This window comes from Poeciliopsis prolifica, unplaced genomic scaffold (genome assembly GCF_027474105.1).
Source record: "Poeciliopsis prolifica strain line A6 unplaced genomic scaffold, Auburn_PproV2 SCAFFOLD095, whole genome shotgun sequence".
Taxonomy (NCBI): Eukaryota; Metazoa; Chordata; class Actinopteri; order Cyprinodontiformes; family Poeciliidae; genus Poeciliopsis; species Poeciliopsis prolifica.
This window is the reverse complement of record NW_026562470.1, coordinates 264,717-279,550: the sequence shown is the minus strand read 5'-3', so window position 1 is coordinate 279,550 and position 14,834 is coordinate 264,717. Positions and strand designations below refer to the sequence as shown.

At 38.3% G+C, this 14,834-nt stretch overlaps 1 protein-coding gene across 5 annotated transcripts in view; it reads right to left on the bottom strand.

Moving 5' to 3' along the window:
• LOC129353719 (protein kinase C beta type-like) overlaps positions 1–14,834 on the bottom strand; it is a 189,418-nt gene that overhangs the window by 146,928 nt on the left and 27,656 nt on the right. For all 5 annotated transcript variants that reach the window (XM_055023073.1, XM_055023070.1, XM_055023071.1 and 2 more), the window contains exons 3-4: positions 8,594–8,676; positions 785–896 (exon numbers count right to left, since the gene is read on the bottom strand). In XM_055023073.1, coding sequence (XP_054879048.1) covers positions 785–896; positions 8,594–8,676 — 195 coding nt within the window. The remainder of the gene's footprint in view (positions 1–784; positions 897–8,593; positions 8,677–14,834) is intronic.

Below are 14,834 nucleotides of genomic sequence, written 5' to 3'. Positions count from 1 at the left end.
AGAAACGTTTACATAAATGGATATTCCCTTCTCACTAATTAGACAGATAATAGCTTATTGTACTGGCATTACGCCATGAAAAGCAGAATGGCCAGTAATACTATCATATCCAATACAAACTGCTGCAGAGGTACATACGATCGGTGTATAAGATGGCTTTCACATGTACAAATTGGCCAATCATCCAAAATTCTGGAAATTTCAGCAGATTTTCTGCAAAAATATGCAGGCTATGAACTGGTGAACCAGCTGTATCTTAGTAACAAGCAAGTGAGAGAGGATGAGCATGAAAGTGATTGACAGCGATAAGACCCTCCTCCTGACATTGATTGGTTGTTTCTGACTGAGTGGTGATTTTCCGCATTTAGTACTAGGAGCAGAGGGAAAAGGCAGAGGAGCTCAATTTCTTCACAGAATATCTGCCATATATTGTACTCTAATGAGATAATAGTAATAATGTTAACAGAGAAGTAAAAACCAGTTTTTAAATAAAAAATATATACTGCAACTTTTAAAAAAAAAGGAAGTTATTTTTCTATGCTGAATGTAACTGAAGGGAGACCAACTGCACCCTGGTGAAAATAGGGGACAATTGCTCTCATTTTCAGGACCTGATTTTGAAGGGTATGCTTCATTCATCCAGAGCAGAAATACATTGAAGAGTGGGAGTAAGATATGCACAAAAATGGAGAACATTCTCCCTGAACAAACTTACTTTGCTGCCAAACTCACTGAGCTCAAGCTACAGCACACAAACAAGTAGCTAAATGCTTTGAATACATACGGTCGCATTTCATGCCCTGGTGTATCAGCCCATACAGGAGGGAGCCACAGTGGTCACAGAAGGTGGGGCTGGAATAGGTGTGGACCCGAAACTTGTGTTTACTGCGAGGATCCTGTAGGAACATAAAGAATCAATTTATCAGATTTATTTGTACAGCACATTTCAGCAAGAAGGCAGTTCAAAGTGCTTAACATCATAAAAATATAAAAATACAAAGTCAAAAATTAAAGCTGCATAGCGGCGTCATGTGGCCCTCGCCAAGCGCCGCTCCGGCCTATTGGCCACCGCGGGGGTTCTGGGACCACCGCCTGCCACCCGTCCGTCACCGCAGATATACACCATGCAAAAAAACTGGTTTGTTTCTGTTGGAAGAGGGCAGAGCTAAGGTGATAACATCAACTGACCATGACAATGTGATAAGGACTACTTTGTATTGAGACATATCAAGTCTTATGCAGGTGTCACCTAAAAAGTTCAAAGTTATTTAACTTTGATGTTTCATGGCCAATAGTCAAAGTTTGACACTTAGCCACACCCATACCGTTCAGGCAGCAGACAGCATTAACAGAGTTCATCAGATTATCATTTTGTCACTTTGCATTGAATGAAATCCATATAAATAACAGAGTAAAAGTAAGTGTGACCATTGTTCCAGTTTTCCCTATGAACAGTACGCAGATTCTCTGACCTACATTCAATCAAATAGTTCAAATAGTTCCGTATGTATTCAATAGTGTGTGTGCGTAACTGAACAAGACTAAGATGACTACACTTGAGATCTAAATGCAGTGCAACTTTAACCTTATAAGTTGAAGATGTACCAGTTTAATAAACCATACTGCTCAGTAATAAACCAAGGGCAATACACATTAACAGAGCACAGTTAACTTTCAGCACATTAGAACAATAGCACAGGCTTTATACCACCCATTAATTAGGTATTAATCACAGGAAGTGCTACAACTAAATATTACAACCCCAATGGATCTGTAATAAGATACTTAGCGTTTTCTCAGAGCTCTTTGAAACAAGTCTTTAAAAAGGTTCTATACATAACAACAAACAAGGCTGAATGTATAAAACTGGATGTATCAAACACACTATTCAGTTTCTTGAATTAGTAAAGCGCTCCTTTAGCTTTACAAACGTTGCAGGCCTGAGGGACTCGGTGAGCATCGTCCTCCGAATAGCAGTTCTAAAGATGGCTGCTCCCATGTTTGGAACTGCAAAAGGAATGGGTTACTCGCCTCAAGTTACTAGTTTTTAAACGAACGGCAATAAAACTGCTCCAACTCCAGTACAACAGTCCGTTCCGGCTCACGAGCGTGGTTTGGGTCTGCAGCTCCAAAACCCAAGCAAAACGTTGAGCATAGTTTTGCTCAGCAAACATTTTGCTCAGCAAATGTTTGCTGAACATTTTGCCATGCAAAATGTTCAGGAAAAGTTAGCAGCTCCAACTGATTAGAAAAAAAAGTACAGTCCACAGTGGAATACGCCGAACCTCAACCATGAACAGCTGCCGGCCGACTAGCCAGTACATAGCATCTTACAGGCACAGCTCCAGTACAGTTCAGTCCATCACAACCAATCAAATTGCTTAAATTTGATTTTGCACTTGACTGACCAGTAAGGTAGGGACAAGTGAAATTGATGCATTTTCTTGCGGTAGTAAATAACAGTTATTAACAAAACACTACATATACTGCGTGTTTTAAGCCAACAAACATTTCCTTTTGAAAATGTCACGGCAGACACTCTCGCAAAGTTTTCACCCCCATCCACCCGTCGATCTGTTTTGACATCTTTAGCTGTCTTTCTAAAGCAGGTTGATTCATTAGTGGAGTAACACTGACCCCTACTGGCGAATTACTGAAATGGTTTCTAAACAGTGAATGCTGATGAATGACATCCTTTCTATTATTTCTAACCAAAATCAATGAATGTTTGTACTCTAACCAACAAAACAAAATTATTAAAAAAAAAAAAAGAAAGAAAACTTATAACAATGTATTTTAAAATAATTAATATGTTAACCTGGATAACATAACCTATATTTCATGGGCTGCTGTGTTATTGGCGGGGCTAAGGTGATGTCATCAACTCACCATGTAAATGTGATCAGGACTGTTCTATAGAGACATAGGAAGTCTTATGCAGCTGTAATCTTGCATTTGGACGTTATTGAATCTTGATGTTTCATGGCGAATAGTCAAAGTTTGCCACTTAGCCTCGCCCACATGCTTTGACCTAGGAAAATTTATTTGATAGCTTTTCACCTTTGATCCCTCAAGTGAGTGTTGAGTGATTTTGAAGTCTGTATCTGAGAAACTGTGGGACGAGTTTGATCAGATACGACCTCTATAACAGGACAGAGGGAAGAAGTAGTGACCCCTTGTACTTTTCTGTAAATATCCATACTTATCAGGCCAAACCATATAGTGCAATATCATATCACTGGTCAATCTATCCGCCAAATTTCTATATTTTCTCTTGTGTTGTATTTATATTTTTTATTTATATTTTACCTATATTCTTATTCCTTGCTTATTTTTGCTTACTTTAGGGTTTTGGCTACTCACATTTAGTGTGTACCTTTGTATTTAATTTGTATTTGTTGTATTCTTTTGTATTTTGCGTACTGTGTGCCACTTTTCTGCCTGTAAGCTGCTGGTAACTTCAATTTCCTGAGGGAGTCTTCCCAAGGGATCAATAAAGTACGAGTCTAAGTCTATAAAGAAGAGAAAATGACGTCTTTGATCCAAAATGGCTGACTTTCTGTTTGGTTTATACCATTGTTCCAAGACACTATCTTGTCACATGTGTGTCAAGATACACATGTGTACCAAGTTTCGTAATTGTAGGTTAAAACATGGCTTGGGGCTGATCATTTCCAGTGTTCTAGGGAGCGCTATAGAGAAATTAGGCCACGCCCACCAGTTTGTTATGGATTCCTGTCGGGGAATGGATGAGGATCCATCCTAGTGAGTTTGGAGCAGCTCGGCCCAAAACTGTGGAATTGAGAGCCAAACGTACGGCAATGGCGTTACAGGTCATGCTGCCACGCCCACCTGCTCCATCGAATCCGGTCAGGGTTGGACTCCTCAACACACCAACATGTCTTCTGTCTTTGGACACAGTTTCATGTTGAAGAGGTCAACTTTGGGGCCTCTGTGAGTTTTTGTGTAGGAGATATAACAGTTTATTTTTTTATGGCGAGTAGGTAAACTTTGACCCCTGTTAACCCCTTTCAGCATGCTCAAAAACTCACCGTTTTGATAGCTTTAGATCTGCCATGCCTTATGAACAGACTGACCAAGTTTGAAGCCGATCAATCAAAATTCCTAGGAGGAATTCAATCAAACACGAAGGCTGTAAACTGCAAAAATGGGGTCAAAATCGAAACTTCAAAATGGTCGACATCCTGTGATACTTGTGTAACCCACAAGTTACTTTAAATACACCTGATAATAGTAAAAGGCAGGTAATTCAATTTACTTCTCTAACCAGTACTAATACTATGAAAGTATATATAAAAAGATCAAAAGATTCTGAATTCTTGGGAGCCTAGGTGTGAATGACAACACGGGAGTGCACAAAGTGTTTATAAGAAAGAGTAAAATTCAATAATATAAACAATTGTGGATCCACATGTACAATTGCAACAAAATGGTGCGCGGTTTTTTAAAAAACAGAAAATAAAATAAATAATCTTCTCCAATGTGTCAGTCAGTTCTCTCAGTATTTCAAGGATAGTGACCAGTCGGGTCACTGTCTGCCATCTCACTGTGTTCTTTGGGCCGAGGCTCGCCATCCAAATTCAGAAGTGGGTCTTGAAGTCTCTGGGCACTCCAGGCCAAAAGTGCACCGTAAAAAGAAAAAACCTGACCTGGAACAAGGCCAAAGTAAAACATTTTAGAGTGTAAGATGCCAATATCAATCAAACCTATGTATCAATAAATTGTTATAATTCAGAGATCTTCCATCATTGCTCAAGTTTTTCTTTTCAAGTTGTACAAAAATCATCAGTTTATCAGAAAACAATGTTACTTACACATTAGTAAAACTAAAGAAATTAGCTTAATATGTGGCAAAGAAAAATAATACAATAACATAATAATAATATATATTTCAATCTAAAAGTGCCGGTATATCTACAACACAATAAATTTCTTGTAATACCAACGGAAAACTGAAATAGAACCGTTGAACTATTAGGGCATGTACTCAAAGAAAAATAAACATAACTACACAGAAAAAAAGTATAGCTAATGTACACAACAATGATAATACAAAATTTTACTGTACTATTTTATTTTTATTAAATTTGTTCAGATATTACGTATTTTTGCCAATTTTCAACCAATTCACTGAGCCAACTGCCGAGCGCGTGCGGTCACTGACCAACGCTCTGACGAGTCTGACGCTAACGGGGATTTTTTTTTCCCAGTCTCAGCTGCTCTCAAAGAATCTTTCAGAGATAAAAAAAAATGAATTTACTATTTTCAGTTATATATTTTGCGAAACTATACCAATATTGTTTTTCTTACCATTTGTCCAGATTCTACAAGCTCTTTCAGTCTCTAACGGAAACAACGGTAGCTGCGAGTTCTCAACCGCCTCTGAGCAGAATCACAGCGCAGTAGAGAAAGGGGCGGGACAATCAACCCCATTGGCTGACGCAATATCAGACCACGCCAGCCATTGGTTGCCCAATCCATCAGCAAAACAATCACTAAAGGCCTACTTCATAGTTTTTAAAGATTTTTTAGTACTTTTTCATATATATTTATGAGTAAAACAAAACACAAAATCTATTTATATTTTCCAATCTTGTGAAAAAAAATAGACATCAAATTAACATCATTAACTTTCACTTGTGTTTTTAACACTGGGTTACACTTGCACTATGACATTAATTGTAAATTCTGAGTATCTTGGTGAGATCTACAAGTGTACCAAATTTCATGTCTCTGAGAGACATGAAAGGGAAAGGATCCTTTGAAAATTGTTAGATGGCGCTGTTGAGCCGTTTCTTTTGCGATTTGTGTGTCGATCATAAAATACGAAATTTTTAAACAGGCTTAAGGCCTCCGCCAAATTTGTTGAGTTTTTGAATATGATAAAGCCCTCAAAGAGGGTGGCAGAATAATAATAAGAAACAGTACAAAAACAATGGGCCTTCACAGCGCTTAGCTGCTCGGGCCTAAAAATACCTCGCACTAAGCCAGTTAACATTACATTTTGTCAAGTGCCATCAATATACATCAAAATGTTGATTAGAGTTTCAAATTAACTCGAAACAGTTTTTTAGTCCAGATTTAAAGACACTCAGTGTCTCAGCTGTTTTGCAGTTTTCTGGAAGTCTTTTCCAGATTTGTGATGCATAGAAGCTGATCGCTGCTTCTCCGTGTTTGGTTCTGGTTGTTGCAGAGCAGAACCAGAACCAGAACCAGAACCAGAGGGGTTATGGAAGGTTGATACAACAACAGCAGATCTTTAATGTGTTGTGGTGCTGAACCGTTCAGTGATTTATAAACTAACAACAGTTTTTCAAGTCTATTCTCTGAGCAACAGGGATCCAGTGAAGGACTTTAGAACTGGAGTGATTAAGGGTCCAGAGATTTATCGGTGCTGATTTCCTTCATTTCTACTCATAAAAAAGCCAGTATCGGTCAAATTAGAATCAGCAGGTCAAGCTTTTTAAAGATCAATACAGATCTGTCTGCAGTTTTCTGACCAAACACTGCAATCAGTGCACCTGTAGGGGTGATGTGCTCTTTCTTGCTAGATTTAGGGAGAATATCAGCAGCACCTGGAGGATTGATTTTTATAAGGCAGACCTGTGAGGACACTGTTGCAGTAATCAATGCGACTAAAGATAAAAAATGAACGAGTCTCTAGATCTTACTGAGACATAAGTCATTTATTCGTAAGAGAAAACAATTTTAAAAAAGGACAATTATTAGCAAATCTATATTAAGTAACAGTTGTTCATTTGTCTTACAAGCTGTACTTAGAGAGCTGAGTCAGCAACCAGTAAACATTCTCCCTTTCTACCTTGGATGATAGTTCAATTAAGCAGCTTTGTGTCTGAATTAGTTGAAATAATGCATATATGCAGAGAAAAGCTGTAACTTATTAGTTTGTGAAGGCAAAATTATTTATTTCCACACTGCCACTGTTCTTGGCTGCCTGTTTTGTAAGAGGAAGTAAAAGTTTTGGGAATTGGCTCCTTTTGCAGGAGTTACATAAATAATTAGCAGTTGAAGCTGCTCATCGTTTCTTCCATGGAAAAATTTCCCAGGTATTCCTGGAGGCCAGATCAACACCTGGAAAAACATCTTTATTGACAACTTTTCTGCAGAATTATGTCTGGCGTTGTGTGCAAGTGCAAGACTGCTTAGAAAATGTCACACCCTCTGAAAATTTAAAGGGTCAGTTTTAAAAAAAATTTAAGTCAACTGATGTTTCCCAGTTAGTGTTTCCACTGATCAGAGATTGTTAGACAGGTACCTTTGAAGACAGAATTGGAGATTAATAAAACATCATAAAGTACATTAAGAGAGAAGAGTCCTGGATCATTACCCCAAGCAGCCAGGCAGCATATCTCTACTTTATGCACCTTTCCTAATAGGACTTAGACCCGACAAGAAGCCAAAGTCCACAACACTGTTTATGTGTGCAAGAGTTCCTCCAGCAGGATTTGTGTAACTTAACATTGCATGATACATAGTTGTGAACATAGATGACTTTACCCATTTTCTTTATTCTTTTTTTTTGTTTGTTTATTAACAAAAAAAGGAAATTGAAAAGTGTGGCAGGCATGGTCTTTCATACTTTATAAACCCATTTTTATTTTAGAAAGATATTAACCAGGTTTGCACATTCACGTACTGAATCTTTGCCCACTTTTTTGAGCAACAGCTCAAACTCAGTCAGAGTTGATGCTGACTGTCTGTGAATGGATGTTCAAGTCCAGAATTTCTCAATCTGAACATTTTTTCATTATTTTCTGAATGGTTTAGTTTTTTTGCAAAATTTTTTAAGTCTAGATTCTTGGCTACAGATAAATTAGAGATGATTTCATATGCAAGTCATATATTAGATGCTACACATGGCACAAATTGAAGGGATTTTATACTTTTCCTTTAACACTGTTAAGTCTCCATAAACTCTAAGTTTTTTTTTAAAGGAGACCATACAACACAGTGAAAACCTGAAGCTTTACTCGCAGGCCTCTGAGAGCTGTATTCTCAAACATAGGAGGTAATTGAGCCAAATGAATAAGCTGTGTTGGAGCATCTAAAACATGCAGGATCCCAATCCTGGTGGACTGGACATGGACACCCATGTTTTAAAACTGCTGATTCTCCCACCTGAGCTGTGGATCTCTCCAGTTCCTCCAAAGTTACTAACATTTTATACAAAAAATTATTTTAAGGGTATCAGAGCAAACAAGGCTGAATAGAAACATATTTAATACTTCCGTTGTGTGTGTGAGTGTGTGCGTGTTTTTTTTTACGGAAACCTTGAAAGTCACAGTTACTTCACAACTATGAATCACTTTGGAATGTTGCAATACCACACAAAATTCAAATGAATGACTAAATGTTTATGGTTGTAGCAGGACAAAATATGTAAAAGTTCAAGGAGGATTAATACTTTTCTAATGTACCGTATATTTAGGAGCAAAAAGATAAACATTGTCTCGAACAGTTTTTCTGTTAGATCATCTTTCTGAGTGGGATTACAGGGCAAAGAAAAGAGACTGTTGCTGAGAGGGTGTGCCTGTAAGCATTCTTTACTTACGTCAGACGCAGGTCCCTTGTCGGCCCCTGGACAGGAAAACGTGACAAACTCATGACAGCGCTTATGGACCACAAAACAGCACACTACAGAGGAAGAGAAAAAAAAGAAAAAATATGTACTCCGGTTTCATCAGAGTCCACAATATGGCAACAAAGCCATATTTCAGAGCTTCACATTAGATAAAATGCTCCTTTTTTTAAATAAAAACCCTTTTTTCATACTTCAAATGGAGTCATATCAGGCTTGGAATCATAATTACACCCATTGACATTAAAGCTGAGACAAGAAATTCACATTAGTAGCTTCAAGCAGCAGAAAACTCTGAATCTGCTGTGTTTCCTGCTCAGTCAATGAGGTGAGTGACTGAAATAAACAGTTTCACACTCAACACTGCTCAGTCAAATGTTTCTGTGAACCAAACACATTTACTGCAGTGCTCAAAACTTCAAAGTTAAGCCCAGATGAGAAGCACTTAAAGGTTTAGTGTCAGTTTAAATGTGAAAACAGCAGCAACAGGGACCCAGTCAAGAGTTTCAGTCAAATGTTTCGTTTAGAATGTGTTTAATGATGATATGATGATCATACAGTCAATGAGATGCAAACTGACTCACATTTATGAACATTTATGCTCTGCAGCTAAGTCAGGTTTTTTAAAGGTTGTTGATGATGACATTTATTTTTCAACATAGGACGTGGAGATAGTGACTTTTTTCCCTAAAAGGAATGCACAATGTTCAGGCTCGCAGTACTGTTGTGCATTTCCTGAAAGGAAAGAAATAACCACCGTCATGAACTCATCTGGTTCAACCCTACATTTTGACATCCACCGTCCTGGATGTGGGCTACATAGTCGTATTAGAAAAACAGGACTCCCTAAAGCAATTCATGTGTTTTTCAAAAATATATGGACATATGGATGTTTAAAAGCAGTTTTAATAATACCTTAGAAATGTTATGGGACAAGAAGAAACAAGAAAAAAAATCAAAGAAACTAGATAAAAATAAAAACATGGGGAGAAATACATTTTGACATCTTCACATTTATTCCCATTAAAAATGGCAAAAAAAAATCACAACAGATCCACATTTTGAATTAGAGCAACCTTCTAAACGTGGATATTTAGATTGATATGCTCCTGATTGTTACGGTGGGGCTGAACTTCACACTGGCAACAGAAAGCCTTCAGAAATAAACTGCAGCTTATCAACGTTTCATAGCAGTGCTCCATGGGATTTAAAGAGGTTGAAGTCTGTCAATCCCCTTGATGGAGAACAGCGAAGAACACAGAAAACCACAGACAACATGCCCAAATTTGACTAAATTCACTCTGAAAGCAGAACACCAGATGCTAACGGTAGTCTATAAAAACCCAGAAATGATCCACAAGAGTCTGTTGTTACTGTTGATGTGATGCCTCTGGACGAGTTTCATAGAATGTCTAAGCAGAAAGCTTACTTTCTAAAAAAACACAAAGGCACACTTAAAGTTTCCCAGAGAGAAGATAGAGAAAGAGTCATACTTTTCTGGAATAATATTCTTAGGAAAAATGAATAACGCTGAAATATTTGGACGCCAGAACAGAGGACAAGTTTGGCATGAACCAAGCAGAGCCTTTCATACCAAGGCTCTGTTTGGTGGAGCCTTGGTATGAATTTACATATTACATAATTTACACATTAAGCAGTACATAGTAAGCCCAACAGAATAAACCATCATGAACAAAGTCATCTGGAATGACGTACACAACCAACATGTTTGAACGACACCTCCATCTCCACCATCCATCTCCACCATGGAGGTGGAGATGGAGGTGGGGGTGTCGTGGTTTGGGGATCATATTCTCAGAACTGGTTGAGGACAAGGAAGTGGGAATTTCTGGCCTCTAATTTATTAGAGCTTTCAATCGCTGCAGGCCCAGCCACAGGCCCAGGGACATGGGCAGGCATTCCCCGCCCAGAGAGTCAGCAGAGCCTCCCCTGGAATGGAAGTTGTTGTTTTTTCCAGAGTGGCCAAATTTCTATTATTCCTATGTGTATATTTGATATAGTGGAGACTCCCACACTGTGGCCTCTGTCCCTTGCACTTTTCTTATCTGTGACAACGGTTTAATGCATTGTCAACATGTCATAACATGTTTTTCCGAGACGCCTTTAAACGCAACATGAGTGCCGCTTGCTTCATAATGTGTGGCAGTGAGGGACACCTGCTGGCAGAAAAACTGTGCACAATTTGTTTTCCCAAGCTGACGGAGTGTGTTGAGGAATGTTGTTGGATGCAGATAATATTAGCGAAATGATGGCTAGCTAATGCCAATATTTGACCTTGAGCTTGTCAAAAAGAATAATCTGCCAACATTATTATCGATGCTCAAAAGTGGGATATACTGGTTATATTTACTTGAGCTACTTTTTGGGGGGAAAGATACTACACAGTACACAGCACCGTACAGTTTTACTGCACTGTGCTTTTTACTTTTAGTAGAATAATACTATTGCTGCTTTTATTTGAGTATATTGCTTCTGCATTTAAATAATAGACTTCACCATTTAGAAACATTAGATTCTTAGATTTCTGCAACATATGAGTTGATGTTTATGCAAATTTGAATGTAATTTCTCAACATTTAATACATGTCTTGATGTTTATTTTGTAGTTACCCGGTTGTTTTATGTAAAAGATTGCATAAAGGTTTGTGTATGTCTTTATATTCAAATAAAAGCTTGTTTACTTTCCCCTCCAAAATAAGTCAATGCCTCTCCTGCTAAACTCCTCTGGAGCCGGGGCTGACCAGGCTCCTGCTGGATGGATTATACTGACACAAATTTTGTTGTGATTCTCTACAGCACATGTACAATAAAAAAGCATTTTTATTCTTAGTATGCTGTGTCTAAATAGCAAATTTCAGTCATTTTTGTGAGATTTTTCATCTTTGATCAGTGTATTTACTGTTTTGAACATCAAGGCCTGCTAACTTTAAATAGCCAACTAAGCATTAGAAACACATATATAAGTTTCTTCCACTCTGGCCCAGATATAGATTAACTAAAGCCCACCAAACAAAGTTGAGACAATGACCAATCCTGAAACAACAGAGTGGATCAGTGACAGCCCATCGTCTCTACCGTATCAGTGCGGTTAGCCTCATAAGTGAAATCCAACAGAACAACATTGCACCCTGCTGATTAAAACCACTTCCACCTAATAGTGACTTGCAACAGCAGAAAATGGAATTAAGTCATAACTGCTTCATTTTTTTTTCAGCATTAAAATACTTCCATCTTGAAACAAAGAGAAGTTCCTGAAAATACTCAGGGTGACCTTGCTCAGCTTTATTCTTAATTATTCACCTTCTCATTAAGGTTTAATGAGGCACCGTGGCAACCGCACACACTTTCCACACAATTCATGGCATTAACCAACAGACAGCTTGTGCTTGTGTTAATGTTTGTGCTTATTAGTGTAGGTGTTGTTAAGAATTAAAAAGAAGAAGAACTTGATTTAGCTCTTTAATTAATTCTTTGTCCCGAATTCTTGTGTCTGTATACGTGTGCAGAGAGAAAAGAGCAATCATACGACGTCAGACTTCAGATATCCAGAGTTTTATCCAGAGAAATTCAATCCAAGAAGAATGTTACAATAAGCATCTCACCTAGAGCAAAAGTCCAAGACATTACAAAACAGAGACAAAGAACTGAGTAAAAAAAAAGACAAAAGAATAACAGAAGATGCATCCTCCGGGAAACTCTCACTCAGCACAAAGAGATTCCAACTTCTGTTGTGAAACAAACCATTTTTTATAGACTGCATATTCTCCTCATTTAAATATATGCATTAGGAGGTGTGTTCTTTTCCTTTGTGTGGGCTGTCTCAATGTTAATTTTATTACCTCTGAGACCCAACCTCCGTACCAGGCTCCGACCGATTCACAGCGTGGAACTGGAACGTTATCTGTGCCTCAAGATGCTTCAACAAGAAAGTAGTTTGTATTTTTAACCAAGCTTGCACACAATGTAATGCTAAATAATGACTATAAGTTTGGATCTAATAAGTAACTAATTAAAAACATGCTTAAAGAAATATATTTAATTCTAATATAGATACAATTATTTATAAAAAGTTTTAAGATCCTAGTGAACTTTTGAACCATGCTCAGGAATTTGTTAATTGCCTGGCAGACAGACTCCCTGTCTAAAGAGATTCTAGGCCTGTTTTCTGTCGAATCCTCCCTAAGAATTTATATAAGTTCAGAGATTCAGCAGTTGTTTTAGTTTGGATCTTTATCTAAATTTATGTGAATGTAGAGTGTACTTTAACTTTCTATGGTATATTTCATATGTATCAAAACTATCCTGTGCAGTATTGTGCTAATTTAAAATATTATTTCAACAGTGTGAAAAATGGGTCACATTCGCTGAATTCAACTCAAACTGATTCCACATTCCAGGCACCAAAAAGGGGTGAATTTGACTAATAGGCAGGATGGACTGTACTTAAGGGAAAGCCTTCAAAATGCAAAATTATCACTGAGGTTGGAGAGAATAGCAACTAAAAGAAGGGGCAAGGGACAGAAAAAGAAAAAAACAGGAAGTTAGGCCAAGAAAAGGAAAAGATGAATGCCTGAGACTGATAACAGAGACCATCAGTTATCACCATCGGTTATCTAAATCAACAAAATTTTTAAATATTCTTATTATTTGGAAACAGTCTTCACAAGAACATAAAAAAATCTCTTTTGGTTGGTGGGTCTAATTCATACCATGCCAAACCCCAGCTGACGCAATGAGTAGCTTCTTGTTTCTTAGACTGCGTGAAAAGAAACATGTTGGAGTCATGGAAAGGATGTTAATCTGTTTAAAACCCAGTTCACACGACACGATTTTAGAAAAGTCGGCCGATTCTGAAAACGTGAGAGAGAGATCACACACTAGGCCATTTAAAATCGTAGGTGTAACGGGTTCGATCGTAGACATTCTAATTCCAGATACGAAATCCCTTCAATTTAAAATTCTGCGCTACCACACCTGAACTTAGAGCAGTGCTTCTCAAATAGTGGGGCGCGCCCCCTTGGGGGGCGCTGTGCGATACCTGGGGGGCGCGTGTGATCCTGGGGAACAGGCTTTTTTTTTGGCTGTACTAGTATAAAGTGTAATTGCGCACAGTAGGCGGCAGTGGCGCTCTCATTGTTACTTCTGTCACGTTTGCGACAGTGCAACATTTTACGACTTACAAGACAACAGGTTTGCCTTGGTTAGCAGTGTTAAGTCAACAAAAGGCTCCGACTGCATTCTGTCTATGGCCTCCGTTATTCAACAACCCCCAACATGAAAAAGTTTTTAACAGGGATGAAAAGAAAAGCGGAGAGAGACAAAGATAATGAGACAACAGAAAGAAGAAGAGGAAATACGACGAGGCGTATTTAGCGCTTGGCTTCACTGTGACTACAGTTGGAGAAGAGGAAAGACCGGTGTGTTTGCTGTGTCTAAAAATGCTCGCAGCGGACAGCATGAAGCCAAATAAATTAGCGCGTCACTTAAATACGTTACATCCCAATCACGCCGATAAGCCGCTAGAGTTTTTTCAGCGAAAACGTGCTGAATATTGCCAACAGTCATCCCGCTTTGTGAAGGCTACTTCAGTAAACCATCGAGCGCTGCTAGCATCATATAAGGTGGCATACCAAATTGCGCAGTGCAAAAAGCCCCACACCATAGCAGAGGAGCTGCCTGCAGTAGACATGGATAGTCACGGTGGGGAGTGGGGGGCGCGAATAGTTTTCTTCTTGATATGGGGGGCGTAACGGAAAATAATTGAGAAGCACTGACTTAGAGCAAACAAACAAACATGGACAACGACGTTGAAGTGGAAACTTTAGTTTGTGGACTTATGTTAACCCAAACAAGACGTAACCAAAAACCAAAGCTTTGGATTAAGAACTGGAGACATCGCGAGCAAGGATGATATTTGTTGCATCGCAACATGGAGGTGAGGTTTTTTTTCTTTTTTTCATCAAAAATACTGTTTTTAATATTTTCGGTTTTGTCGTTTACTTAACCGTTACTGTTTACCTATAATTTTTCGCTGTGTTTATGTTGTAGAATATATACATACACTGTACCTTGTTTCAGAAAATGGAATGACTGAAACATCCGAGCAGCTTAAAGTAGAAGAAAGCATTTCCTGCGTATTTGTTATTAAAAAAATCAGATGGCAGTTATCCTTTTCCCCCAACTGACCGCGAAA